Source organism: Sinocyclocheilus grahami, unplaced genomic scaffold (genome assembly GCF_001515645.1).
Source record: "Sinocyclocheilus grahami isolate Dianchi unplaced genomic scaffold, SAMN03320097.WGS_v1.1 scaffold19.1, whole genome shotgun sequence".
NCBI lineage: Eukaryota > Metazoa > Chordata > Actinopteri > Cypriniformes > Cyprinidae > Sinocyclocheilus > Sinocyclocheilus grahami.
The window spans coordinates 202,917-230,835 of NW_015505198.1; the positions used below are offsets into that span (position 1 = coordinate 202,917).

The window sequence follows — 27,919 nt, forward strand, 5'->3', positions numbered from 1 at the left end:
TTGTACTTAATTTATTGGTGACTCATTTTATTTTCACTTTTCTTTTAACCTTCATACAATTATTTGAAAATCTTTAAGACCCCGAACTGTAAAAGATACATCTTATAGGGGCATCTTCAAAAGAAAGCAAAACATTCAACAGAAGACAATACTGATATCTTTCATTTATACAGTAACCTTAACAATTAGTCAACTTTTTTTTTTTTACAATTGTATTCTCCATTACGAGGAGTACTTTTTTGTTTTATTAACATGTATTTATAACTATTATTAGTCTTTTAAAGTCTAAGTGGCAAGCAGAACTCCTTCTAAGCGGTGAAATGCTGTCTTTGGACACTGAAAACAGCTGTTTAACATCAGACAGGTCAAGAGCAGTAGATTCAGGTCTTTCCTTATTGTCTCTGGAAGGAAATTAAGGAACGAGGCAGCCGGCGGTAAACGCACGTGTATTCAAAAGTTTACAGAAGCAAAGTTCCCGCGCTTTAAGGTCCATCAGTATCATTACAGTAGCTTTAAAACAGCCATACAGACGTGACAGCAGCGGAATCGTCTTCAAATGTTCTCCAGCATCGTCTTATAAGAAAAACTGATCGGACGGGTCTTAAAACCAGAGGGAAAAGAAAAATGTGAACTGCAGCGTGGGATACAAATCAAACATGCTTGTGCCGGATGAGAGGGATGTACTTCCATAATGGTGTGCTGCTGGAACAGACGAAAAGAGACCGGTCAAGTGGAAGACAAATGAAACGGAATCTTAATTCCATTTGTACATACAAATACGATTCAAAGAACGAAAAATACAAACGTTCTAGATCGATATTTACACCAAATTTCACCAGAGAGAGACAGAAAGAGTTTTGAAAAGCAGAAAGAAGCAAAAGTCTTTTTTCCCGCGTGTCTGTCAACGGTTCGATTTCCCTTTAGTGCCCGCTTCTTTTTCCCGCCAACGTTGATAGAACAACTTCACCTCATTTTCTTTCAAACTATTTAAATAGCAAACAATATTATCTCAAAATAAAATGAATCAGAGTGCAATGAACATTTCCAGTGAGATTTAAAGTGTCTTCTGTACAGAAAGTCTTTTGTTAAGAATCCAGGACAGAGGACGAATATCCTCAGCGAGAAATCGCACAGGACTGATTACCTTACCCACAATGCAACACTGCAAGCTCCCTTGGTGAGCGTCGGCCTCCCTTGATCCTTTGCGTTCTGCATCATCTTAATAAATAAGAATTTAAAGAAAAAAACACAAGTGAAAACTTTCTGCAAAAACTCGTTTACGAGCTAATCGTATGCACACGCTCAACCCTCAGGTCAGCAAATGTCCCTCACATGGGCTAACGGTGTGACTGCTTAAACCAGACTTACACTGGTAACTTAAACTAGTTTCTTACACTGAAATTCAATCTATGAATTGTGAACATACACAGAGGGAATTGGCGCCTCAATCCCAAAACACAGGGAAGTCACAGGAACCAAAGGACAAGGTCGTTCACACACACACACACACACACACACACTCATTCACATTAAAAGTGCTCGGAATTGTTAAATGATTTGATCAAAATAATGATTGGATTCTTCACATCATCTGCAAGTCTGTTCTTTATGCCTCTCGCCTCCCGTTTCAGTTCATAAATCAGGGTCGTCGCAATGGTGATTATTTGACCTCCAGGATGGAGGGGTTGCACTCCATGATGGCAACAATGATGCGGTCAATGTAGTCCTGCAGGCGGAAGTTGATCTCCTCCTGTTTGTGGATGGCCTCCATCAGCTGTACACAAACACACATTAAATATCACAAAGTGTTCATATCAATAGCATGCATAAGCATAACAGTGTGATAGAGACCTCAGCGCGGGAGACGTTGTTGATCTCGGCAGCGAGTGACTCTGAGAGTGACTCTGTAAAAAGACTCTTTGCTCCCTGGATGCTCAGATTAATGATCTGACCATTCAGCTCGTCGTTCTGCTCCTTCAGACTGCGGTTATCCTGCACACAGAGAGAGAACCACAACAGAGATATTGGACCGGTTTTACCAGTTTGAGTCTTGGCCCTGTTGTTATCCGTGGCCCTGTTGAGTCTGTTTACCGGTTTGAGACTTCTGGGTTTGTGTTTACCAGTTTGAGCCTGTTTTTATCAGTCTTTGTTAACCAGTTTAAGTCTTGGGTCAGTCTTTACCTGTTTTTAGTCTGTGTTGACCAATTAGCAAACACAGTCAGTTATCAGTATGAGTCTTTTTGGCTTGTGTTTACCAGTCTGAGTCTTGGATGTGTAGTTATCTGTTTGTTTGTTTCGGTCTGTGTTTACTAATTTGAATCTGTTTACCTGTTTGAGTTATTTTGGATTGTGTTTACCAGTTTGAGTCTGTGTTAACTACTCTTGAGTTTACCAGTTTAATTCCTGGGTCAGTCTTTACCTGTTATTCAATCTATGTTGACTAACTTAATTCTGTTTACCTGTTTAAGTCTTCAGGGTTTGTGTTTACGTGCTTAGCAGTTAAGAGTCCTGCATCAGTCTTTACCTGTTTTTTAGTACATGTTGACCAATTAGCCAACACAGTCTGTTTGTGTTTACCAGTGTGAGTCTGTGTTAACTAGTCTGAGTAAACCAGTTTGATTCCTGGGTCAGTCTTTACCTGTTTTTCAGTCTGTGTTGACTAACTTTTGAGTCTGTTTAACTGTTTGAGTCTTTTGGGTTTGTGTTTACCAGTCTGTTTAGCAGTTTGAGTCCTGGGTCAGTCTTTACCTGTTTTTTAGTACGTGCTGACTAATTAGCCAACACAGTCCGTCTGTGTTAACCAGTCCGAGTTGACCAGTTTGAGTCTAGTCTTTACCGGTTCTTTTTAGTCTGTTAACTAATTTGAGTAGTTTGTGTTTACCTGTGCTTTTAGTCCAAGTTAACCAGTTTGAATATATTTACCACTTTAGGTCTTGGGTCAGTCTTTACCAGTTTTTTAGTCTGTGTTGACTATTCATCTTGAATGGGTTTACCTGTTTGAGCATTGGGTCAGTGTTTACCTGTTTTCTGTCTGTGTGGATTCACTTGAGTCTGTGTACCTGGTTTAACATCTACGTTGACCAGTGGGAGTCTGTGTTTACCAGTTTGAGTCTTTGGGGTTTAAGTTTTTCCCGTTTTCCTGTTCCTTTGTTGACTAGTATGAATTTGAGTCTCGAATCAGCCTTTACCTGTTTTTTGTAAGTCTTTAAACAAGTCTCTGGTTAAGTTTGTTACCGGTTTGGATCAGCATTTACCTATTCGAGTCTGTGTTTACCTGTGTGAGTCTGTTGACCAGTTTGGTTTTATATACTGTATGTAAACCATTATGAGCCAGTTTACCGGTTTAAATGTTTTGGGCCTGTTGTTGTCTGGTTTTAGTCTGTTGACCAGTCTGATTCTGCATTTAAGTCTGTTTTTTAGCTGTTTGAGCCTGGGTTCATCTGTTTTAACCAGTTTTTACCAAACTTTTTTTAAAGTGTGTTCGAGTGTGTTTTTCTTGTTTGAATCTGCTTTTTACCATTTTGAGTCTGTTTTTAAGTCTGTTTTAAGCCTATTTAAGTCTGTGCTTCAGTCTGTGTTGACCAGTTTAACCTGTTAACCTGCACCCCCCATTTTGGGACTAATAGCTGAAAATGACCTACCAAACGTAAAATTGTAACAGTTCCTGACAACAGTGTGATACTCACACAATGTGTGTTTGGTGTCTTTGGAAAGAAGGCCCTTTGGGCTTTCCTATCCATCATCCAGAGTTGATAATGCTCAAAAAGATAAAAAGTTATAGACACTGAAGTGCCTTGAAATTTTTATTTTTTTAATTCATATACAAATACATGAAATCAGTCCTGGAGCAATCCAGAAAAGTAATGGGTTGAAAGTCACGTCTCATGAGTTTATATTTCAAATCTGAAGAAGATACCATGAAAAATTTGATTCCTGCAACCATTTTTCTGAGACAATATCTATAAGCTTTCCATTGAAAAACAGCGATCTATTGTCGATGCTTGAGGCTTAGACCTTTAGAATGATATATTGTTTGTCAAGATTAATTTTGTCCCTTTTTATTGAATCTATTTGTAAACATTGACACGTGCAAACTAAGAGCGTTCAGAGTGCTGCCATCCAGATGCGGGTTAACAGGTTAAGTCAGTTCTTACCAGTTTGAGTGTGTTTATACCTGTTTGAGTCTGCGTATCTCCTGCTCCAGTTCGTTCTCTTTCATGTGAGTGTTGTATTCCTGCAGGCCGGAGCTGGCCGATCGGCCTCTTCTCACTTCAGTCTCCAACTTAAACAGCTGCAGGTGTTCCAGCTGCTTTCTTAAGTCCTCTATCAACTACACACACAGAGAAGCCATTAACAGCCATGGGTGTGATGAACAACCATGTGACCACACCTATAAAGACAAATAGAAGACGTCTCACCCCCTGAGTGCACTCCTTCTCTTTCTGGTTTGTGTGACGTTCATGGCTCAGTTTGTCGGCCATTTTCCTGCGAGATTCGATTTCTTCGTTCAGTCGATCTGTGACATCGTCTACCTCATCCTGAAGTTTCCTCTTTTCCTGAAAGAAATTACTCTTAGACATCGTTTGGACTTTTATTTTTTTATTATTAAAAAGTGACTAAAACAATGAATCAAAATAATGTAAAAATAGGTTTGATGGTCATTAACTCGTCTTAATTCACTCAGCATTGGCAGATGTGACAAACAGGTCATGTTGGACTCTGTATGTGATCTACAGACGTGTATGAGACTCTGCGTGTGTTGGTACCTCCTCCAGTCTCTCGATGTTGGCTCTCAGACAGGGAACACATGACCTCAGCTCACTGTTCTCCTCATCCAACTGATGCAACCTGAACACACACGGGCACACAGACAAAAATGCACCATAATATTTTCTTTTGGGGCAGAGCGCACAATGAAAACATTCAAACACAATACTGGGTGAGAGAAAATAAAAGTCATGTTAACACAGCCGGATTATATTAAACGTCGAGCCAAGTAATCTCAGAGCTACTTCAAACCAAACCAATCAAATTGAATTTATGCTGTTTTCCACTAGATGGCAGATGGCAAACATCTTATCCTCACGCAGAAGAGTTGGACAAAATAACACAGAAACCATTAAAGCTGTCTTGAATTTGTTCAGCTGTAGGGTTATTTTAAGCATTATTTATATACTGTTTATCAACATTTTGAACTGGCTTTTATTTTTATATTTCCAGTTTGTTTTAGTAATGTTATAGTTTTTAAAAATATTTATATGTAGCTTTAATTTATTTTTATTTCAACTTTAATTTGAGTAATTTTATTACTTTAACTAAACTTACTTTAATTCACTTAGTTGCCAAAGCAACATTTCAAAATTGTAAAAGTTTAAAAAAATATATTTCAACTGTGTAAATTAAAAACATGTTATTTATTATTATTATTATTATTATTATTATGTTACATTTGATTAGTTTTAGTTAACAATAACAACACTATAATCATCCTGGAATATATGAACAGTGAGAAACCGTGTTTGTTGCATGTGATGCATATGTCTTCATATTTCTCTACTATTATAAGACTCTGTACCTGAGCTAATGACTTTCTCAGGAGGACTGTTAATAAAATTACACCTCCCCAAATGTGCTTAACAGTATGTGGTGCAAGACTTATGAAATACACAGCCCATAAACAGGCAAGTCTCTGAATTAATTTGATCTTGTAAATGTTTCGCAATTTAAATATTGTTTTTTGCAATAAAACGGAATGTTGCTGTTGCAAATTGTGCAAAAAGTAACATGATATACCTGGACAATATAAATGAAGATTTATTCAAATTAAAAGAAAACGATAATCTTGGAATCATCAGTTAAAATGGGTAAAAAAAAAGCAGTGTTGGGTGTAACTAATTACTAAGTAATTAGTTACTGTAATTTAATTACTTTTCCCTTGAAAAAGTAAAGTAAGGGATTACTCTTATTTTTTCTGCAATGTAATTACAGTTACTTCTTATGTAATTGAACTTAATACTGTGAATAGACTGTAGAACATTTATACACAATACAAGAGTGGATTTAACATCAAAATGTAAAGTCTAACCTTAAAATGCATGCTTTTTATGTACCCTTCTCACTTTAAATACTTTGGTGACTTAATAAGAATATTGGTAACACTTTAGTGTCCAATTCTCACTATTAACTATTAACATGAATAATACTGGGATATTGGCTGTTTATTATTACTTAAAAGGCACATATTAATGTCTTATTCTGCAAGACCTTATTCTAAATCCTTAATCCTACCCAATTCCTTCTTAAACTTAACAACTACTTTACTGAGTATTAAGAAGCCGTAATTAGGAGTATATTGAGGCAAAAGTCAGTGAGCAATCTAAAGTGTGACCAGAATAATTTATGTAGTTATTTGAAAGAATTTAAAAAAAGAACCGTTTAATGTTTATTCTTGTTTCATTAACTTGTCAAGGTTGATATAGGATTTAGAAAGTAATTAGTAATAAGTATTTAAATACTTTTTTGGAGAGAGTAATTTAATTACACTGTTGAAGATGTAATTAGTAACTAGTAATTCATTACTTTTTTAACTTATCCAACACTGCTCACCAGTAACGTTTTGCTATTCCTAATATAAAGCTGGTATTGCATATTAAAACCTAGAAAATTGAATTTAATAAATATTTTTCTGGGACATATAAAAATTTAATTTTAATTATTTATTTATAATTATTTAAATGATAAATTATTTATAATTTTTGTGGCAGGGAAAGTGCGAATCCAGCAGAAAAAAATCTTGTTGAACCCTGACAAGTCTGTTGCAATGTTGTCCAAACTAGATATAAATAAAACATGTTGTTGGTTGCTCACAGCGAATTTTCTCAAAATCCCATTCTACATTAATCATTAAAGATATATTTTGTCCACCCTCACCTGGCCTGGAGGTTCTCGATCTCCAGGTCTCTCTCTCGCTGGAGTTTGTTCAGAGCATCTCTGTGTTTACGTGTGTGCACGAGTAAGTCGTCCTCCGCACGCAGCTCCTGCTCCTTCAGCTGTTCCTCCAGAGCGTTTGCGCGGTGGACGAGAGTGAGGTTCTCCTGCCGCAGGCGTGCATGCTGCTCTTCGCTCTCCGACGAGTCCTTCTCCAGCTCGCACACGCGCTTCTCCAACAGCAGCACCTGCAGGACAGACACAACCTTCATCCAAATCCCTCTCACATTCACAAAACATCAGTTTTTCTATTATGTCCATGTCATGTTAATAATTTAGCATTTTTGACTGCACTGTTACAGTCGGATGAGAACAAAACTTGAACTGAACTGAGTTGCTTTATGAGTGAATAGCGTAATGTTAAAAAACATTTTTTACATTTGTTTTAAACTAAATATAGCTGTTGCAAATTTTGCTGATTTAAATGCCACAAAGGTAACATTATCTAGCTGGATAACAAATGAAAGTTTGTCAAAACTGAAAGACAGTCTTGGACTCATCTGTTGAAATAGATCTAAATTAAACCAGTAACATATTCCAACAAAAGTGTCTTTATTAATTTAAACTGTCATAATATCAAGCTGTTAATGCATACTAAAAACCTAGTTTTATTTTAATAAACATGTTACAAAAATAATGCATAATTTTGATGCACAGAAACTGAGAATGTAGCAGAAAAAATGTAATGGATTTTATTAACACTTATTTAACTGAACTTAATCAACATTAAACTGATTTGAGGTGAATAATGACACTATTGAGCTGCTTATAGCTGAACTGAACTTATTTCATAATCAATTAACTTAACAGTTATTGAACTGAATTAAATCAACATTGAACTGACTTAAATTCAAATTCTGCTGTCATTATTGAACTGGTCTCATATTTGTAGCATCATTGATGTGTTATTTTCCTGTTTATTACTGTGAAACTGCTTTGAAACGATCTGGTCTGTATAAAGAGATATATAAATAAAGTTGAAAAGATACTGTAGCATGGTAATATTAACATTTTAAATTACTTTTTGCCATTTGATGACAAAACTAGCAACCCAATCCACATCAAATGCATCATTTGAACCAGTTTGACACAATTTCCATATTAGTTTCTGAACCTTGTCTGTGATGTCATGATCCGCAAGGTCCAAAATGTCTTGAGTCAGATCTCCCATGACATCCAGAGTGCCAGACTGCTGCAAGTGTCTGAAAAACACACCAACATTTCAACATGTTCCCTGCTGAACCATAAACCAGCATGAATTTCCATGCTGGTCCAGCCTGTTTTTTATTCTTGCTTGTGGACCAGCAAACTTAAACATAGTCGACCAAGAACACTGCAAAAAATGATGTTCCTCCTCAGTATTTTCTCTTGCTTTCTAAACATTCTTGACTGAAGATACATTTACTTGCAATATTTGCAAGATATTAAGTCTTATTAATTTTGCAAGCAAAATTACTTAAGATGCAAGTCTTGTTCTCTGAAAAATTTAAGTGAGCAGAAAAAGCATCCAAAATGACACGAAACATCACAAAAGACTTCCATTGTCATTTTGTCCTTAAAACTATTTGGTGCATTGAGAGGGAGGATCTCACCTTGCTGCTTTCTTACTGGACAGCCTCTTGCTGGAACTATAAAAAAAGAGAAAAAACAGGAAACGAGTCAGGAAGAGAGAGCAGGAAAAGAGGAAAAACTCTTTCCATCCGTGACCTGTGAACCGCAGGTCAAAAAACACTCAGCGAAGCGCTAAAGTTGAAGGCTGAATCAATGCTCTTCTTTCAATGGTAATGACCTCACAGCACACGCAAATAAACACACTGTATTTATGGAGGTGTAACATGGATGCGTGAAAAGAGATTCTGTTCTTGTTGCACAAGTCTGAACCCAGAGAAACAGCTTTTTCTATTCTATTCAGAATCAAAAAACAGACCCTCATCAATGTTCCCTACTGCTGCTTGGGACAAGCCAGGATTTTCCAGGATCTTTTAAACAAAATACCATATTTTAATGTTAACAATTTAAAGTTGGAGAAATTGTGTTTCCAAATTTAGGAAAAGGCTATTTTTCTTTCTTGATTTTGGAAAAACTGACCAATGCAACATAATTAATATTTTATGCAAACTCGGGTAGAATGTCAACACAATGTTATACAGTTCTTAAAGGTACAGTACAATGAAAACTCAAGTCATTCCAAACCCGTAGATTTTAACTTTATGACTTTTATGCTACTAGACTTTATGACTTTTATGCTATATTCCAAGTCTTCTAAAGTCATACAATAGACCAAATAAGACCAAAACTTTACTGAAAAACAGCCCCATTCACCATAGCTCTCAAATCTCAATTGTGAAATCTATACATCCGTTGGTCAATGAATGCAGTCGTTCTATGGAAGAGAGCTCCCTGGACATGAAATATGTGTTTCTTTGGTGTTGTACAGAAGAAGAAAGTCATATAGGTAAGCAAATGAAAACAGCATTGATATTTTTGAGTGAATGGTATCTTTAAGAAACTTGTTAACCTGTGAGTTCTAAGCTATCAACACTGTCTTGTATTTATATTATGTAGCCTTTATTATATTGGTAACATTTATCTCAAAAGCACTTAAAGACTACTGTGCATGCATCAAATACACACACAACACACAACACCACAGCATCAACAGCAGAGCATCTATGCTCACCACAAACTTCACCTACAGAATGAACAAACACGGAGCCTTCACACGAGTCATGCAACACTGTACGGATGCCTGCATGTTTATGAAGCACACACATGCAGACGGTGAGTGTGTGCGTGTACAGTGGTCAAACTCAACACACACGCGGGGGAGGCGTGCACATGCTGCAGGCGTGTTACCTATTCATCTCTAGCAACTGCAGTCGCGTGGACAGATCCTCCAGACGACTGATCTGCTTATGACAGTGAGTGCAGAAAAACTCCAGCGCCTCCGACTGAAGGAAACTCCGGAAACTAGCAGGAAAAGAGCTGGGGCTGAGAAGACCAGAGACAAGAGGAGAGGAGAGGATACAATGGGGAAAATGAGGGGAAAAGAAAAGAGCAGAGGAAAAGACAAATGAGCAGAGGGAAGGAGTAGGATGAGTAGGAAAGAGGAGAAATTAAGAGAAATTGGTAGAGGAGAAATGATGAGAAATGGGTGAAGGAAGGGAGAAATGAGAAAAGAAGAAAAGATACAACAGGAGAAATCAGTAGGCGAGAGGAGAAATTAGAAATGGTTAGAGGAGAGGAGAAATTAATAGGAGGAGAAAAGAGCAAAGAAATGAGCAGAGGATAGGAGAAATAAGGAAAGAGGAGAAGATATGATAGTAGAAATGAGGAGATAAGAAATAAGGAAAGGAGAAATGAGATGGAGAACAGAAATCAGTAGAATAGAGGACAAACAAGGAGAAATGAGCAGAGGAGAGGAGAAATAATGATACAACAGGAGAAATGAGGAGGAGAAAAAACAACAGTAGAAATGAGGAGAGGAGAAATGAGATACGGCGAGAAATGAGGAAATGAGGAGAGAGGATAAGAAACAACAGTAGAAATGAGGAGAGGAGAAATAAGCGGAGGAATGAGATGCAGCGAGAAATTAGGAAATGAGGAGAGTGGATAAGAAACAACAGTAGAAATGAGGAGAGGAGAAATGAGCAGAAGGAGGAGAAATGAGGAATGAGCAGAGGAGAGAAGACACGACAGGGTGAACGAGTAGGATAGAGGAAAAAATTAGGAGAAATTAGTAGAGGAGGGGAGAAAAGAGGAGAGGAGAGGAGAGAAGAGAGGAGAAATGAAGAGAGAACATATGACAGGAGAAAGGAGTAAAAGATAGATCAGTAGAAATGATCAGAGGAGTGTCGATATAAGCAGGGGAGTACAGAAATGAGGAGAGAGAAGATATAACAGGAGAAATGAGGAGAAAGGACAATATAAAACGAGACATTAGTAGAGGATAAGTAGCAGAGAAGAGGAGAAATGAGGAGAGAAATGAGCAGGGGTAGGAGAAGAAGAAATGGACAGGAGAAATCAGGGGAGAGGAGAAGAAACGTTAGGAGAAATAGAATACAAATCAAGAGAAATGAGCAGAGAAGATGTGATGGAAGAAATGAGGAGAAAGGAGAAGATGCAAGAGGAGACATTAGTAGAAGATAAGAAAAAATGAGCAGAGGAGAAATCAGAAGAGAGGAGAAGACGCGACGGGAGAAATAAATACAAAAATAAATCAGAAGAAATGAGTAGAGGAGAAATGAGGAGTGTGCGAGTGTTCAGTGATGAGCAGAGGGAGGGAGAGAACGAGGAACATTGAATTGAGAAAGTGAAGGACGGAGGAGGATCTACACAGAGGTGAGCACAACAGTGCAGGAGTAACGCAGCAGGAGCAGTGTGTGTGTTTATTTCAACAGGTTTGAGAGCGTGTCGTGTTTCCATGGTCTCTCCTCTAGTGTCTAGGAGTGTGCTGGATCGCATACGCCTGACATCACCGGCATTGCAGTTAAACAATAACCACAACAACTCGACCTTTACCCGCTGATCATAACACCTCACTAGAGAAATAATAGAGCAGTCAGCAGGACATCATGGCGGTTTACCTTTTACCACATACACACACTGCTCAGAGGGATCATAACATCTCAATCCATCTTACAGACACACACGTTCTGTTTTGTTTCGTCTATCACACACACGGTTTGTAACGGAGACTGTTGTCTGTGGTCAGGAAGTGGCTCTACCATGTCTCATTATGCACATGACCTTCGGTGCTGCGCTGACTCACTTTCTCTTTCTCACTGTGTGGAAACTAGAAATAGTGTATTTCTATTTGTGTCAAGCTGCTCATGCAGTACAGCCCAGATAAACATTTACAGTGCCTATGTTTATACTTTCCAAGTTTAAAGAATAATGGCACACTGTGTTCTATATTTGGAGTGTATAAGCTATACAATACTTAAGCAGTATGAAAACGTTTTTATCCGCTATTTGTAGGACATGTTTGTGTTTGCTGTGTTACCTAGGCGACAGCAGCATCAGTGGGCGGGGCAGTGGGCTGTCTGGGTGTGGCTCTGTAGTTCCCTCCCCCTCTGGCCCCAACCCTCCATCCTCCCGATTGGCCAGCAGCAGGTCTGAAGTGTTGTTACTCTCGCCGAAATCCTCAAAGTGCTCCTCCTCTCCTCCAATCACGGCCACGAGGGTGTGGCCATTCAAATCAGAGCCCAATGTGAACCTATAACAGAAACACATGGAATAAATATAAGGAGTTATCTAGCCACTGATTGGGTTCATTAAATGCTGTTGAAAATGCCAGGCTAATATAATCTTTTTTTAGTATCGTTTCTATAATTGAAACAATGGTGAAAGTTTGTAGCAAATTAATACATTAAAATACTTTTTTTTTTTGTGGCCATAAATCTAAAAATGAATCTCAAATGTTTGGGGTCTGTAGGATTTTTAAATGTTTTTAAATGGTCTCTATGCTCACTAAGGCTGCATTTATTTGATCAAAAATACAGTAAAAACAATTATATTGTAGAATATTATTACCATTTAAAATAACTATTTTCTATTTTAAATTTTAATTTATTCCTGTGATCAAAGCTGAATTTTCAGCATTATAACTCCAGTCTTGTGAAATAAAAGCTTATTTTCAATACTGAAAACTGTTTAATATTTTTGTGGAAACCGCAAAAAAATTGTTTTTGATTAACAAAGTTCAAAAGAACAGCATTTATTTGAAATAGAAATCTTTTGTAACATTACAAATTACTTTACTGTCACTTTTGATCAATTTAATGCATCCTTGCTGAATCAAAGTATTGTCACATTTTTTTGATCAAGTATATATCGTTTCATAATATTTATCACATCATATTTAGTCTCTCTAATAGCTTTACAATTTCAACTGATTGATTGTTTGATCAAAGTCTGCTCTTTTTTATTCTTACAATAAAAATACAGAACAACTTCCTTGAAAAACACTCTTATGTGTTTTTGTGTGAGGCAGAACTTGAACAGTTTGTCTTGAGGAAGATAATCTGATAATTCACTTTAATCTCTCAGCAGCCCTAAAAAACGTCTGAAGAATTGCAGTTAGATTAAACAAAGAACAGCACAAAACCTAAACAATCCACAGCACAATGCCAGTGTTTTCAGAAGTGCTCATGAAGGTGAACAGACTCAGAGTAGGACAGTGACCATGAGCAGGTCACGTAAAACGTAACATTAATGATGAAAAACATCACAAATGTTCCAGTCTATTAACAGCTGATTGGATCACTGGTTTCCTGACAGACGGGCCAGTGCAAGCGCTTGATTGGTGAACTCCGTGACCACGCTTTTAAAGTACTTTTAATGCATTACCGCTCAAAAGTTTAGGGTCAGAATTTTTGTTTTGTTCTTTTATTTAGCAAGGACACACTAAATTGATCAAAAGTGATGGTGAAGACATTTATGTTACAAAAGATTTCGATTTCAAATAAATGCTCTTGTTTTGAACTTTTTATGCATCAAAAAAATCATGAAAAATGCATCACAATTTCCACAAAAATACGAAACAGCTCAACTGTTTTCAGCATAACAATAATAATTTTTTGGAGCAGCAAATGATATTAGAATGATTTCTGAAGGATCATATGACACTGAAGACTGAAAATTCAGATTTGTCATTACAGAAATATATTCAAATACAAAAAAGTTATTTTAAATCATAATATTTCAAAATATTGCTGCATTTTACTGTGCTTATACCAAATAAATGTAGCCTTGGTGAGAATTCTTTCAAAAGCATTAACAAATTGTACCGATCACAAACTTTTGAACGGTGTAAAAGAAGGACAAACTAAGACCTAAGTATTTACATACAATTAAAAAAAAAGACAAATGAACAAGAAAACTGTTACGGATTAAACTGATTTCTATTGTCGCTTTAAATTCGACAAAAACACACAAAACCCTCAAATACTCACCCTCGTTTCACTATAACATTGCGGTTAGTCACACAAAGCACGCGTGAAGGTGGCGACCGCATCTTAAAGCGATTCGGCCTTTCTTTGGCGATCCGGAGCAACTGGGCACACAGCGTGTCAATGCAAACCAAACTCCAACGACCGATAATAAACACTGCTTACCCAGAATGAACTAGCCTAAACTAGCTTTACATGCGGTAACATGTAGTTTAATCTGCCAGACATTCCTGCCAGACGTTTGTGACTCTGTGCTTACCAAAACAAAGTTACTGGGTTAATCTTTTTCACGTTTCCTTGGTTGGTAGATGCACCGGGGACCTGATTATAGCACTTAAAACCTGGAAAAGTCAGATTTTCATGATGTCACCTTTAAGTTTCAGCTTTATTTAAATAAGTGCAATGATTTTTTATAGTTTTAGTTAAAGGAATAGTACACCCAAAATCATACATTTGCTGAACCCTCAGGCCATATAAGATGTAGATGAGTTTGTTTCTGAACAGATTTGGAGAAATGTAGCATTCCATCACTTGCTCACCAGTGAATGGGTGCCGTCAGAATGAGAGTCCAGACAGCTGATAAAAACATCACAATAATCCACACCACTCCAGTCCATCAGTTAACATCTTGAGAAGCAAAAAAATGCATATTTAAGAAACAAATCATCATTAAGTCGCTTTAACTGTTGCCTCTGGCCAGAAGTCCATAACCCTTAATAATGCTTCCTCCAGTGAAAAAAGTCCATCACAATCCACAAACTTATTTGTTTTGAATTGCTTTGGACTGTTTTCACTTGTAAACGTGCTTGATCTCTGCATTTTTCTCTCATGATTCAGACAAGACAACTTTTTCAATGGAGAAAGCAATATTATGGATTGGCCAAAAGCAATGGTTTGTTTTTTTGCTGCACATGACAAGAATTAATTAATGGACTGGAGTGGTGTGGATTATTGTGATGTTTTTATCAGCCGTTTGGACTCTCATTCTGACTCATACATTTCACCAAATCTGTTAAGATGAAGAAATAAACTCATCAACATTTTGAATGGCCTGAGAGTGAGTACATTTCTGATTTAAATTTCTGGGTGTGCTGTTGCTTTAATAACAACATTGCATTTATGGCATGAGTTTGGTTGATTTACAAACCCAGTGTCTTTGGGCATGTTATTTGACACCTGTGCATTGGTGTGTTACCTGTTGCGATCGTCTCCATCCGTGAGTGTGTTTTCAATGCCGCTGTCGGTCTCCACGTCATCATGGAGTTCTGGATGGACCAGAGCCGTCGTGTCCTCATCCGTGAAGGTTTCACACTCACTGTAGGCGCTCTCCGACCCGAGATATGCGCTGTCTGAGACCTCCGCTTGCTGCAAACACACACTGATTAGAAAACTTTTATTGCTTTGAGACATAAAGGTGTACTAGCTTACTTTACAAGTATCAACTTTATCCCAGAGGTTTCTCCTAGAAACAACTGAATCAATAATTGACATGCAGTAAGAACATAAGAGTTATAAAATGAATGTGTATAATGGCTCATATCATTTGGTTTTGGAAGAATTTGTTGAGAAATGTTTATACATTTCAATGCAGATTTTGCAAAGAGTTTTTGTCCATTTCACATGCAATCACACATGGGCAGGAGGTTATTAAGGTTTGTGACGAATGTTTACAGAACAGTATGATCTGATGCATTCACACATGACTACATTGCATTTGTAGTGTAAATGCTAATCCGTTCCGATGCTTTCCAGATAACAGCCTACTCACCTGTCAATCATCCACTGCACAAAAACAAGGGTTTAAACTTTAAAAGACCCTCACAAGAGAAACAGTTGCTTTGTTGTTATTTATTGCCAAGTTTAAATGTACTGAAGATGCATCTTGTCTAATACGGCTATTTACATAAGCATTTTTTTTTACTATGTATATATAAAAAAAAATAATACACAGAATGTATACCTGTTGTTCTACTGTTTATTTCTCCCCATTTTTCCCCTTTTTAATACTACGTAAAACATTTTCTTTAAAAAAAAAACAACTAATTAAATAGTTACAAAACAAAAATTATACTCCTTTTTCTACTTTTATTTTTCCCTTTGCTCTCTTTTTTTATGCAAAACATTTTCTTATATATATATATATATATATATATATATATATAAATATATATAAAAGTTAGACAAAAACAGATTTTTTTTGCCCCTTGTTCTACAGTTTATTTTCTTCTTTGCCTGCTATGTAATACATTTTCTTGAAAAAAAGAATCAATAATAAAAAAAGTTACAAATAAAGACAATGTATACACCTTGATCCACTGATTTCTTTTCCTTTTTATCCCCTTTATTTAAACTATATTAAACATTTTTTTAAATTTAACAACTAAAAAAGGTACAAGTAAGACTCTTTGTTCAATTTCTTTACAGTCGTTAAAAAACAAACTGGATTAACATCTCACATACTATAACCATCACAAATGATTGACAAAAGTTCAAGACTGAACCTCAAACCTTCAGTCGGTCAGTAAGCTCTAACCAAAACAACAAACTCCATCAGGAAACCTGCATCTCAGAGCCTGACATACCTGTGTGAGTCCGTGAGGAGCTCTTAAAACTGGAGAGGCCATTCCCAGAACCATTCTTCCTACTTGAGTACCGTCACACGAGAAAAACAGGTTCGCTAACTAACAACAACTGTTTCCCGTCTCTCTCTCTCTCACACAGTCTCCACATAGAGTCAACAGAGAGAGAAATTACTCCTAGTCTGCTGCCTTGGAAAATGAGGACCAAAGTCTGAACGGCATGAGGACCAGGAATGGGCGGAGTCTGTGTTCCTGACCCCACCCCTTTAATTAACATTACACTCATGTGCCAACAGAACTTCTCAACACACCAAACAGAATGTGTGCATGCATTATGTGTCTGTGACTCGAAGTCTAGTGCACTGCCTACTTAGACTTCATTTTTTAGTGTTTCTATGATTGCTGTCTAGGTAGGCGGCCCACTAGGTTTTAAGACAGACTATTGATGTTATTCATTTTGATCTGTTCTCATGTAGCAAATCATTAACACTTCACACCCAACGTGCGGATAAACACTTATTCATGTGCTGCGACAATCATATGTTCTGATGAATGACAGGTGTGGGTGTGTTACAAAAAATCTATCACCATCCAGTCCTGTATATTGTCAACCATATGCGTGTGTGTAAGTGTGTTTGTTCCTCTGGACGAGGTGCTACACAAACCACCTCGGCCAGTGTGTTTTGAAAGCAAACATGGAAACAGCCCAGCTATTCATGACCCACAGGAAAACACACAGGTGTGTGTGTGTGTGTGTGTGTGTGTGTTTCATTAGAATTGACGGGAAGACAGAATTGAGGAAAGGGAAAATCAGATCGCAAAAACAAGACCCCCAAGCAGCACATTTCACATTTCTGTATTTACAAAATGAATATTCTAAAGACTGCTGGGAATAATAAACCACATTTGCAGTTTGGAAAAGAGTTTATGTTTCTGTAATCGCAATTTATGAATTTAGTGCCACAATATATTAATGCAGATAACTATAAAGAGTTATGTAACTCTTCATTATAATTAAAGCTTTGGATAGACTGGGCCATAAGCACACACATATATATATATATCGAAAGATTGTATATTTCAATATTCTGCTGTAGTGTCAGTAGGAGATATCAGTTTACATTTACAAACATTCCTTTTGCTATTAACTGTAATAATCCAGTGAGATTTTTATGTGCACATGGACTCTAATAACAGCCAGTGCTCCACACAGAGATCTGAGCTGATCATCATCCAGTCTGTCTGGAATGACATGAAGAAACACAACAAACCGAGACGGTCTAAATCCAGAAGAACTGTGGTAACATCTCCAAGATGCTTCATGAAACCTACCTGCAAAACTAAGTGCAACTGTAAATGCAAAGAGTGGTCACACCAAATGTTAATTTGATTTAGTTAATAGAAGTTAACTGATAAATAAAATCCCTTTTTAACATTATTTTTTGAAAGCACCCTCACTTTACAGCATTTTTAGCTAAAGTGCCTAAAACTTTTCACAGTACTGCAGCTTTGCAGGTAGGTTTCTTCAAGTATCTTGGAGACGTTGCCACAGTTCTTCTGGATTTAGTCTGCCTCATTTTTTTCTGTTTCTTAATGTTATTCCAGATGGACTGGATGAGATCAGATCTCTGTGTGGAGGACTGGCTGTTGTCAGACTCCTTGTGCACACAAAAACCTCACTGGATTATTACAATCCATGGAAAAAAGAATGTTTGTAAATGTAAACTGGTATTATTATATATCCTACTGACACACCACTGAATATGTAGTTAGTAAATAATGATCGAACTGAACACACATGAACCAGCAGGAGGTGCTGTAGCAGAGAAAAGAACATGCTCTGTTTCTCATGTTCCGAGCTTGTCTGTGGTCTTTCAATCTGTTGGGGAATTTGTGGAATGTGCTGGTCTGGATTCCACGATTCTGCAATAATGGGGTTCTGAAATGCTGATTTATTATGTTTGTCCTGACAAGATGGGAAGAGAAATGGACCCAATAACCACAACGTTGGCGTGTAATACCTCGTCATATTCCTCTGGAGGTCCATTGGCTTCCACTGCGCTGAGATGAGTCTTGTAGAAGTCTGGATCAGATCCTGATAAGGAAAAACGCCTTGTATATAAAAGAGAATATATTATAATGTTTAGATTAATATCTATCTATCTCTATATATTGGGTTGATCAACATCACTAGGATATGGTAACTGAGTGTTTTGGAGACACAGCGGTTTATGTCATTCACATTCTCTTTTGTTTTTCATTTGTAAACAGTCACCATGGAATACATTGCGCGGAGCAACCCGGCTGTCTGGAGTCCAGGAAACTATATTTATGTAATAGTCCGTATCAGCTCGCAGGAATATTTTTCTCCTGAAAAAGGATTCTTGAATCTGGTAAATGCTCTGGAGTACAAATATACAGGCAGGGAGAGGTAGATGCTCCAGCAGTCACTCATCTATTAATGAAGAAAGAAATCTGACTCGTGAAACACTGGATGCCCAGCAGGCCATTAGAAACATGATCTGAACATTTCTGAAGTATTATGAGTAGAAAACCCAAGCAAAGTGCTTTAAGCTATCCCAGCATCATCATAATAGATTTAAAGATAGATGAGGAGTGTATGAGAAGACTAGTGTATGGCTTTGCTTTGAAACGTTGTGATTGAGCACTCAACAAAGACCACATTTTCACCTAAATAAACACATGTAAACATTTGGTATTTAAGATGTAGATGTGTTTGTTTCATCATCAGAACAGATTTGGAGAAATGTAGCACTACATCGCTCTCTCATCAGTGGATCTTCTGCAGTGAATGGGTGCCGTCAGAATGAGAGTCCAGACAGATGATAAAAACATCACAATAATCCACAAGTAATCCACACCACTCCAGTCCATCAATTAATGTTTTGTGAAGCCGAAAGGTGCATGTTTGTAAGAAACAAATACATCATTAAGGTGTTTTAACTATAAATAGTCTGGCCAAAATACAACTCCATAATCCATTATAACGGAAAAAGTCCATCCCCTGTGTCTTCTCACATTAAAATACACCCATATAGTCGTTTAGATTCGTTTTGGACTTTTGGACACTTGTCACCAATGTATCTGAGCATATTTCTCTTCTGATTCAGATGAGACCACATTTTACTGCAGAAAGCATTATTATGGATTATGGAATCATATTTTAGCCAGAAGCAATAGTTTGAAGTTAAAAATATCTTAATTTGTTTTTTTACATACACAAACACAGCTTTTTGCTTCACAAAATGTTAACTGACTGGAGTCGTCTGGATTATTGGGATGTTTTTATCAGCTGTTTGGACTCATTCTGACGGCACCCATTCACTGCAGAGCATTCATTGGTGAATAAGTGGTGTAATGTGATACAATTCTCCAAATGTGCTCTGATGAAGAAACAAACTCATCTACATCATGGATGGCCTGTGGACAAGTACATTTTAGCACATTTAAATTTTGGGGTAAACTATTCCTTTCCTAGGAAGAGAGTTTTCCAAGTTTTGAAACAGCCCATGATAACAGAACCCAGAATAACTATCCTGAAGGTTTAGGCCCCATCCACACGTAGACGCGTTTAGATGTATACGCATACATTTTGTATCGTATAGGTGTTTCGTCCACACAGATCCGGCGTTTTGGGAGAGTGAAACCTATATATTTTTAAACCGGGTCCCAGAGTGGATAAATCTGAAAACGCCTCCCATGCGTTTTCGTGTGGACAGCGAATCCGTATACTTTCTGAAACGATGACGTCATCAGCCCACGTCTCGCCCCTAGTCAGACACCGCTACGTCACGTAACAGCAACAAAACATGAACAAACACTGAATGATTGTTTTTTTTATTAACTAACATTAACACAGATTAATAAATGCATTGTTCCATGTTCGTTTGTATACCACACGCAAGGTTTATGCGCATAGTCCAAGTATTCTTATCCGTTTTTAGTGCATCTCTGTGGCAGAATTACAGCGCCACATACTGGTCTGGCATGTATACTACATCGTTTTGTGTCGGTTTTGTGGTTTCGTGTGGACGCAGATATTGCTTGAGATGAGGGGGGGGGGATCGGATAGGGAAAGCTCTGGCTTTGTGTAGACGTAGCCTTAGAGGACAGATTGAAATATGTAAAGCATCTGTGTCTAGCAGGTGTCTAATCCAGGTGTAAGTATGGCAGCAGACATTGGAAGATGATCATGTGTGTTCACCACATCATCTTTGCATTTACGACCAGGTTCTGTCAAGTTATGAATTCACTTTTTCTTTAATTTTAATGTTTAATGTAGTTATAAATCTAATTATATCAGTCATGTTAGTGCTCCTGTGTGGCAAGAAAAAGCTCTTCTAAATGAGACTCTTTTCTTTAAAAGAAACTCATATTTCCCATTTCAGCGGTGTGATTCACTGCGAGTAATTCACAGACGCTCCGACTCATTATTTTGCACTTTGTTTATCTACACAGTATTTCAGGAGATGTGAACGCTCCATCAGGAAAATCCTTACTAAACAGCATCAGATTATCACGCAGTCATTGTGAAATGTTTGTGTTTCTGACTTGGCTATTATTTTGAGGACAAAACTGATGATGAATTTCCTAGCCAAACCTGAAAAAACTCAACAACAAAAATATATTTTTTTATTATTTTCTGAAATTGACAAAAGTTATATTTTAGGGTTTGGGATAGTCTGTAATATCTGTAATAATGTCTGTAATATAATTAATCTCTAATTAAAAGCAACATATGTTAACGGAAACTCCCCACATGATTTAAAGCATGCCATGAGTGTGTTTGTATGTGCTGCTGCAGTACCTTCATTGCTGATTGCGCTGATGCCTCTGTGGAAATCCTCAAAACTGATCACACCCAGACCGCTGGGATCCAAGAACCGTGTCAGATCCTTCACCTGAAACCACAAACACACAGCACTCAACAAACATGAAAAAAAAAAAACTATTCATTTTACACAAACTTACGCATCATGGACTACATTTTTGACACCAAAACATGAACTAACTCTTCCACAAAAAGGAAAAAAGGAAAAGAGGAGGAGAAAAGAAATGTAATATTATTTACACATATGTGAAGATGTTAAATTCTCCTGCACAAATTACATAATCAAAAATTGACAGTAAGGGAGTCAAAAATGGCGTGGGCTCATTTTTAGCATTTTTCCAATCTGTTATCTTGTATTTAGGAACAAAACATTATATATACTTATTTGTAACTCAAGGATAGACAAAACACAGACAAAAGTCTGTCCATCCCTGATATATGCAGGTAAAACACACATTCTCTCTCTCTCTCTCTCTCTCACACACACACACACAAAGTAATGTTACACTCCAGTGAACAGACACAATTACACACAGTTGGTAACCAGGCAACAGCAGAACTGATATCCAGCATGGCACTCGTGAGTTCCAGAATCAGAGTTCTCAAAGAAAAACACCAAACATCCTCAAATACCTCCAACCGAGAGATCAAAACATCAAACTGTTGCCTAAACATTAAACTCTGTTTTTGTGTGTGTGATATTTTAGTCCTTAAAGGCATTAATTTACACACAGAAGAAAATACAATGTAAGTCAATGGCTACCGTCAATTGTTTCATTACCATCATTCTTCAAAATATCTTTATTTGTGCTTAACAAAAGAAAGGAACTCATACAGGTTCCGAATGACATGAGGGTGAGTAAAAAATGACAGGGAATTAGCACTTAAAATACTGTAGGAAACAGGGTTATTATTGCTAACTAATACAAAAATAAAACTACTAAAACATTTTTCAATTGAAATGAAGTTGAAATATAAATTATAATACAATAAATAAATAAAAACTAAACTAAAATTGAAACTGAAATAAAAATAAACTAAATACTAATATTTGAAAATAAACTCATTTACCAAAACTTAAATTAAAACAACTTCAACATTAAAAAAGTCAATTCAAAATATAAAAAATATATATAATAGTACATAAAATACTAAAATAAAAAGTTAACTGTTTAATACACAAGTTCAAAAATCATTTAAAGGTTATTATTCCTGGTATTTTATTAATTAATCAAATTACTGCTTTATGTAATGTGGGTCAGGCACAGAGCCGTTTCACCCCTGTATATAAAATCATCAAGTCAAAGTGTGAAAACTGGCAAATCACGAATCAGTCACATGAGTGGCGTCACTTTGATTTCACACATAAAAAAAAACTGTGACTGACTGAATCACATTAATAACATCTGCCGATTAAAGCAGAAATAACCTCAGGCTACTGATCTTGTTAAAAACACTGAGTTTTTAGGTCTCCAAAAGCTAATTAACTCCATACAGAGAAATTATTCTTTATTCTTATTTACATTTTAAAATGCACAGTAGCAGCTTTTTCAGAGTCACACACATGGACAGTTTGCTCTGCTACCTGATGCTAATTACCAGTTCCTTCCTGGAAAACGCTACTTCTGGGTAAGAATTTGCATTTAACGTCACACAATCCCATAGCAACCGTATCATACAGATAAAAAAGACATGGAAACGACATCATAATGAAAAACAAATGCACACAGACACAATATCTCTCCAGTTTGTCCTGAAAACATATCGGAGACCAATACAAATATCCACACACAAACTCAGCATTTCTTTTTACATCATATCACTTTCTGTCTCCCTGATTCTTCATCAAGTTTATTTCTCTCCACCCTTTTAGTCATAAACCATCTCAGTGATCCAACCAGCTGAGTAAGCTCTTATACTGTACACTTGTATCACGAGAAGAAACCTGTGCAAATTTGAGTCCAATCACAGTCACGCAGACAACGGAATGACCCTCGAGGCTGGGACAATGTATGGTTTGCAATTCCACCCGAAGCCATAAACTACCTTATAAAGAACACACAAACTTGCTTAGTGTTGCAAATATGTGAAGCTTTTCTCATAACAGGGCGGTTAAAGTTTAAACCTGTCACAAGCTCACTGCAAAATCAAGAAACTCGAGACAAATGCAAAAAGAAATCATATGTATACACTTCAAGTGCATTTAAGAAAAGATGACTAGCAATGATGAAAAGACAAATACAAGAGTATTGCACCATGCACCCCTCTCTATCATTCATCTGTCCGTTTAACCTTTCAGCTGATCGGATCAGCAGTTTTAAGTCACAAAAGAGCCAGACTTCCGGCATCAGATCTATCCTCTCTTAAACGCACAATGGCACGTGTCTGGGGGATCAGGAGTTAACAGGAACGCAAATCTATATTCTCATCTGAATGGCAAAATAAACACAGAGGGATTTTGAAATCGGCACATCCAGTGCTCAACTATGTCTCAAAAGCTAATTGGAAATAAATACATCCTCCTTCTGAACATCTAGCATCACTTGTGTACTGACCTGCCAAATACATAATAGAAAAACCTATAAACACTAGTTCAACATCATTAACGCTCATCAAGCAATACAGAGGACCATATTTTGTTAAATGAACTCACATGCATTACAAAAACAAATATCCATTCTTACCTTAACTGGGTTTTTTTTACTTAACTACCAGGAATATTCCTGTTCTAGTACAAATTAAGCTCAAATTAACAGAACATGTGACAATGTTGATTACAACAAAAATGAATTATTACTTGTCCCTCTTTTTCTTTAAAATAAGCAAAAATCTGGATTCAATGGAACTCAGTACTAGCCTATTTCAACAGTATAGCCACAAAAAAATGAGTTTCAACATGATTTTAGTGTAAAAAATTCCTACTAACCATTTCTATGCAAAGTTATTTCTTTGTCACCATGACAATGCAATGCCCTAAAACAGCTGTAAAAAGGATGATTTCAAAGTCTTGGAAGCTCAAATCAAACAAAACTTATAACAGAAGACCTAATGCAAGTAGTAAAAAAAAAAAAAAAACTTGGCAAACAAAAAACTGATAAAAAAATTGGTAAATTAAATAAAACTTGCATAGTTTGTAAAAACTGATGCAAAACAAATGATAGCTAAAAATGAAAAGACGCCATGAAAGACAGAGTGAGAGGACAAGAGTGGTATCCTGAGTCTTTGAGGGTTTGAATAATAAAAGAGCAGTTCTTGGGTGTCACCATGATCAAGTTTCACTTTGAGCTTTGGGAACCAAATGAAGACACACACTGTCCTGTAATCATAAAGCATTTTTATAACATTAACGCCCCCACCCAACATTTAGCCACCACAAACTCACACAAATAGACAAGGATATGCCAAAAACTGACCTGTTCGGCTCCATATGCTTTTGCAAACTCGATGAACTCCTCAATATGGACAAATCCATCCCCGTCCTGATCCAAAGCCTGGAAAACCGCTCGGAGAGCCGACTGCTCCTCGCTTTTATGGGGTGTTGCGGAAACTATAGGCACGTTTATCAAATCCACGGGGACCCTCTGGTCATGGAGCGATTTGGTCGGCAGAGCATCTGAGGCCTTGCACAGATCCAGAGTCATTTCTGCATGTTTGGGAATGTTGGGAGCATCAGGATTATTCTCCATCAAGGTCAGGTAGGCCTCCCCATCCAGGCTGGCTCCACAGGGAAAGACATTTCTGTGGGAGGGAGGAGAGCTGGGGGCGATTGAGCTCACTTGTTGCTCTTGTGCCAGGTCTATCTGTGATGGTGTCAGCTGATGGAAATCCTCCTGATGTGTAAGCTGAGCAAGAAACTCCGCCTCTCCCTCTCCTGTAGCTTCACGCAATTGGCTGGCAGTCTCTGTAAGATCCAGCCCCACAAGTCCACCCGTCACAGTCAGCTGATCACCTGCACAGGTGAAGGGAGTGGACTCTAAAGAATCAGGATTACTTGCACAATGAGGTATGACTTGATTCTGAGTAAACAAAATGTAATCTGATCTCTCCCCTCCCTGTAAAGACACACTGTAAAGTTTCTCTTCAACATTCGGTGGTGTATCGTGACTGTCATTGTGAGCTGTTACATTTTCTTCAGGTGTATCTATTACAATTGCATTTGAGTTTGCAGTCAAAGAGTCATTCAGTTGGTCCAAATGTGTGAGATTTTCCACAAGCGTGCTCTCTTTTTGTTGAGCACTGACTTGTTCCTGACAGGTTTCACTCATTGCATTTAGTTCTTGATTGTTGTCAGTTTTACTGTTATCTAGGTTTAAATTAATAATTTCCAAACTGTCCGACTTGCTTTGCGAATTGGTTACGTCCTGATTTTGATGCAAATCTGAGCTCTCTAAAACTTTGAGTGTGTCTGAGTCTTCTGTGTTACCTATTGTGGGTGTAACATCGGCTCGCTGTGTCTCCATAGCCTCAGGGTCACTGTCTACGTTGTCTGTTTCTACATTTGTTACATTATCCTGAAATTCAAAGGTGAGTGCATTAGATTTAAGATCAGGTGAGTTTGCATCACATTTGTCCTGTTCTGTTAGCTCAACAGCATCTGTCACAGGTGGAAATTCAGAGTCTAAAGATGGCACAGATTCACAAGAGATGCTGTCTGTTAAGATCTCAAACATGGAATCAGGAATATCTCCATCATATGGCACCTCAGATAAGGCTTCAGCCTCCGTTGAATGTGTGGGCTGGCTGTGGTCCTCAGATAAGATGTCATCCTCAGGCGAGAGGCCAATTAAGGCATTATGCTCAGATGTGCAGACTGGCAAGGCTGTTGTGGACTCTTTATGTTCATCTTTGACAAGTAGACTTTCAGTTAAAGGATCATCTGCTTGTAAATCAACAAACGCAATTGGTGTGAGTTCTGTTTTTGCTTTAGAAAAAACATTATCAGTTGTAGCATTGGATGCAACCTCCTCTATCTTTTCTCCAACCGTTTCCAATGGTACATCAAATGTGCATTCTGTGGATAAATCACACAACACTTCTTCACAAAGTTCAGGTGATATGCAAGACTCACCTAATGGAGTCCTACAGACAGTCTCTGCTTCAGAAGATAGTTGTGTTTTTTCTATGTTAGCGTCTGTTGTCTCTTGGCTCTGAAGATCATCGTCATGGGTCTCGTTACTAGCTGAGGGCTTACTACTCTCCTGTTCAGAGTATAGACCTCCAACCAGCAGCCCAGGTAACAACATCTCCATCTCATTCATTGGAAGGGGAGCATTACCCTCGTGAAATGACAGGGCAGTTGGTTCTGTACAGGTCATTGGAGGGATGGCCTCACAGGAAAGGGTTGAGGATGGGAGGTAGATGTGTTCTGGTGTAGATAAAGGTGTCTGACAAATAATTGAAGGCTTGGGATTTGAGTTCGTATCTGTACATGACAACTCCACAGGAGAAACGGGCAACAAACCTTCAGATTCCAGAGTGAGATGAATCCCGTGTGGAAGCAAGCACTGACTGCCATTGTTCACAAATGTTCTTTCCTCTAAGGAATTATGGCCGAATTCACAGTTTGTTAAAAGTGTGTCCTCAAGGAGGTGAGTTTCTTGTAGTATTGTTTTGTCGGACTGAATTGTGGGGTCAATAATCCCCATCTCACCGGTGTACACAACTAGAGAGTTTGAAGTGGCAGTAACCTCCACAGGTTGCAGGAAATCAGGCACCTGCTCATGAAGGTCATAAAAGTTGTTTTGGTTCTGCACAGGTATGTTTGAGAGCGTAGGACTAGTAGATCTAGAATTAAAACAGATGAGATCTCCATCAACAATTTCAGAACCTCCAGGAGAACCCTCTCCTTTGAGATCTTGGGAAGGATGAGGCTGAGTCTTCCATTCGGGATAGACACATTCCAAACCATTTTCCCAGGAATACGTCTGCCCAGAATACTGAGAGGACCAAAACAGCTCATCTAGGTTTATGGCATTTTCCTGAAAAATTTCATTAGTAGAATCACCAACAGAACTGTTATCTTTATCCATTAGGAGAAATCCGAGGGGATTCTGCTCGGATTCCCACTCCGCTTTCCCGCTCACCTCCCACTCAGAACACCCCTGAGGGCTGGAGAGAACTTGCTCCATTGAAAAGAAGATTTCTCTCCTCTACAATGGAAATATTCCAGAAATTCTGATCCTTTGTTATGATTCCACAAGGTAATAATGTTCGGAATTCAAAAGCAGTTGGTGGCCTCTTCCAGCATACGCACCAAAAGAAATATCCTTGTCGAGACCCATGCGTAAGCGTCCACCTCCCTGTAAATGATCAACTACTGTTTACTTTAGTGGACACAGGGATAATGTTTCACTGCCATAATACAGCTCATATGGGCTGATATATTTTTCCCGATATGCAAATCTCTCCATGAAAAAAAAAATGTTGGCCGTTTCCCTGTCCCGCATTCAAAGTCACATCTAATCAATTTAACATAAAACTTCTCAAAACATGCTGATCCACATCCTAATCAACACATAATAACAGGATTACTACTCATAAAAAAAAAC

General features: G+C 37.6%; 1 protein-coding gene across 3 annotated transcripts; it reads right to left on the bottom strand.

Moving 5' to 3' along the window:
* Positions 1–17: 17 nt before the first annotated feature.
* On the bottom strand, positions 18–27,919 carry rab11fip3 (RAB11 family interacting protein 3 (class II)). Of its 3 annotated transcripts, XM_016236595.1 has the most exons (16): positions 24,785–27,919; positions 21,348–21,441; positions 18,541–18,614; positions 15,136–15,305; positions 11,993–12,205; positions 9,844–9,978; positions 8,580–8,615; positions 8,102–8,189; positions 6,931–7,175; positions 4,767–4,848; positions 4,419–4,556; positions 4,175–4,330; positions 1,852–1,992; positions 1,587–1,774; positions 1,150–1,218; positions 18–699 (listed from the first exon to the last, which is right to left on the bottom strand). In XM_016236595.1, the coding sequence occupies exons 1-14, from the start codon at positions 27,497–27,499 to the stop codon at positions 1,661–1,663; spliced, it is 4,401 nt and encodes a 1,466-aa protein (XP_016092081.1). In that variant the 5' UTR covers positions 27,500–27,919; the 3' UTR covers positions 18–699; positions 1,150–1,218; positions 1,587–1,660. The 3 variants fall into 3 exon arrangements, with proteins under 3 accessions (XP_016092081.1, XP_016092075.1, XP_016092088.1); XM_016236589.1 differs by having other exon boundaries at positions 1,150–1,774; XM_016236602.1 differs by lacking the exon at positions 9,844–9,978 and having other exon boundaries at positions 1,150–1,774.

Bases quoted from the DNA above. Each gene is read 5' to 3' on its own strand.
- rab11fip3 (XM_016236595.1), bottom strand. From the start codon at position 27,499: ATGGAGCAAGTTCTCTCCAGCCCTCAGGGGTGTTCTGAGTGGGAGGTG. The intron at 8,190-8,579 runs GTGAGATCCTCC...TGTGTTTTTCAG, and splicing joins TCCAGTAAGAAAGCAGCAAG to ACACTTGCAGCAGTCTGGCA. The intron at 4,849-6,930 runs GTGAGGGTGGAC...GTGTGTGTTCAG, and splicing joins ATCGAGAACCTCCAGGCCAG to GTTGCATCAGTTGGATGAGG.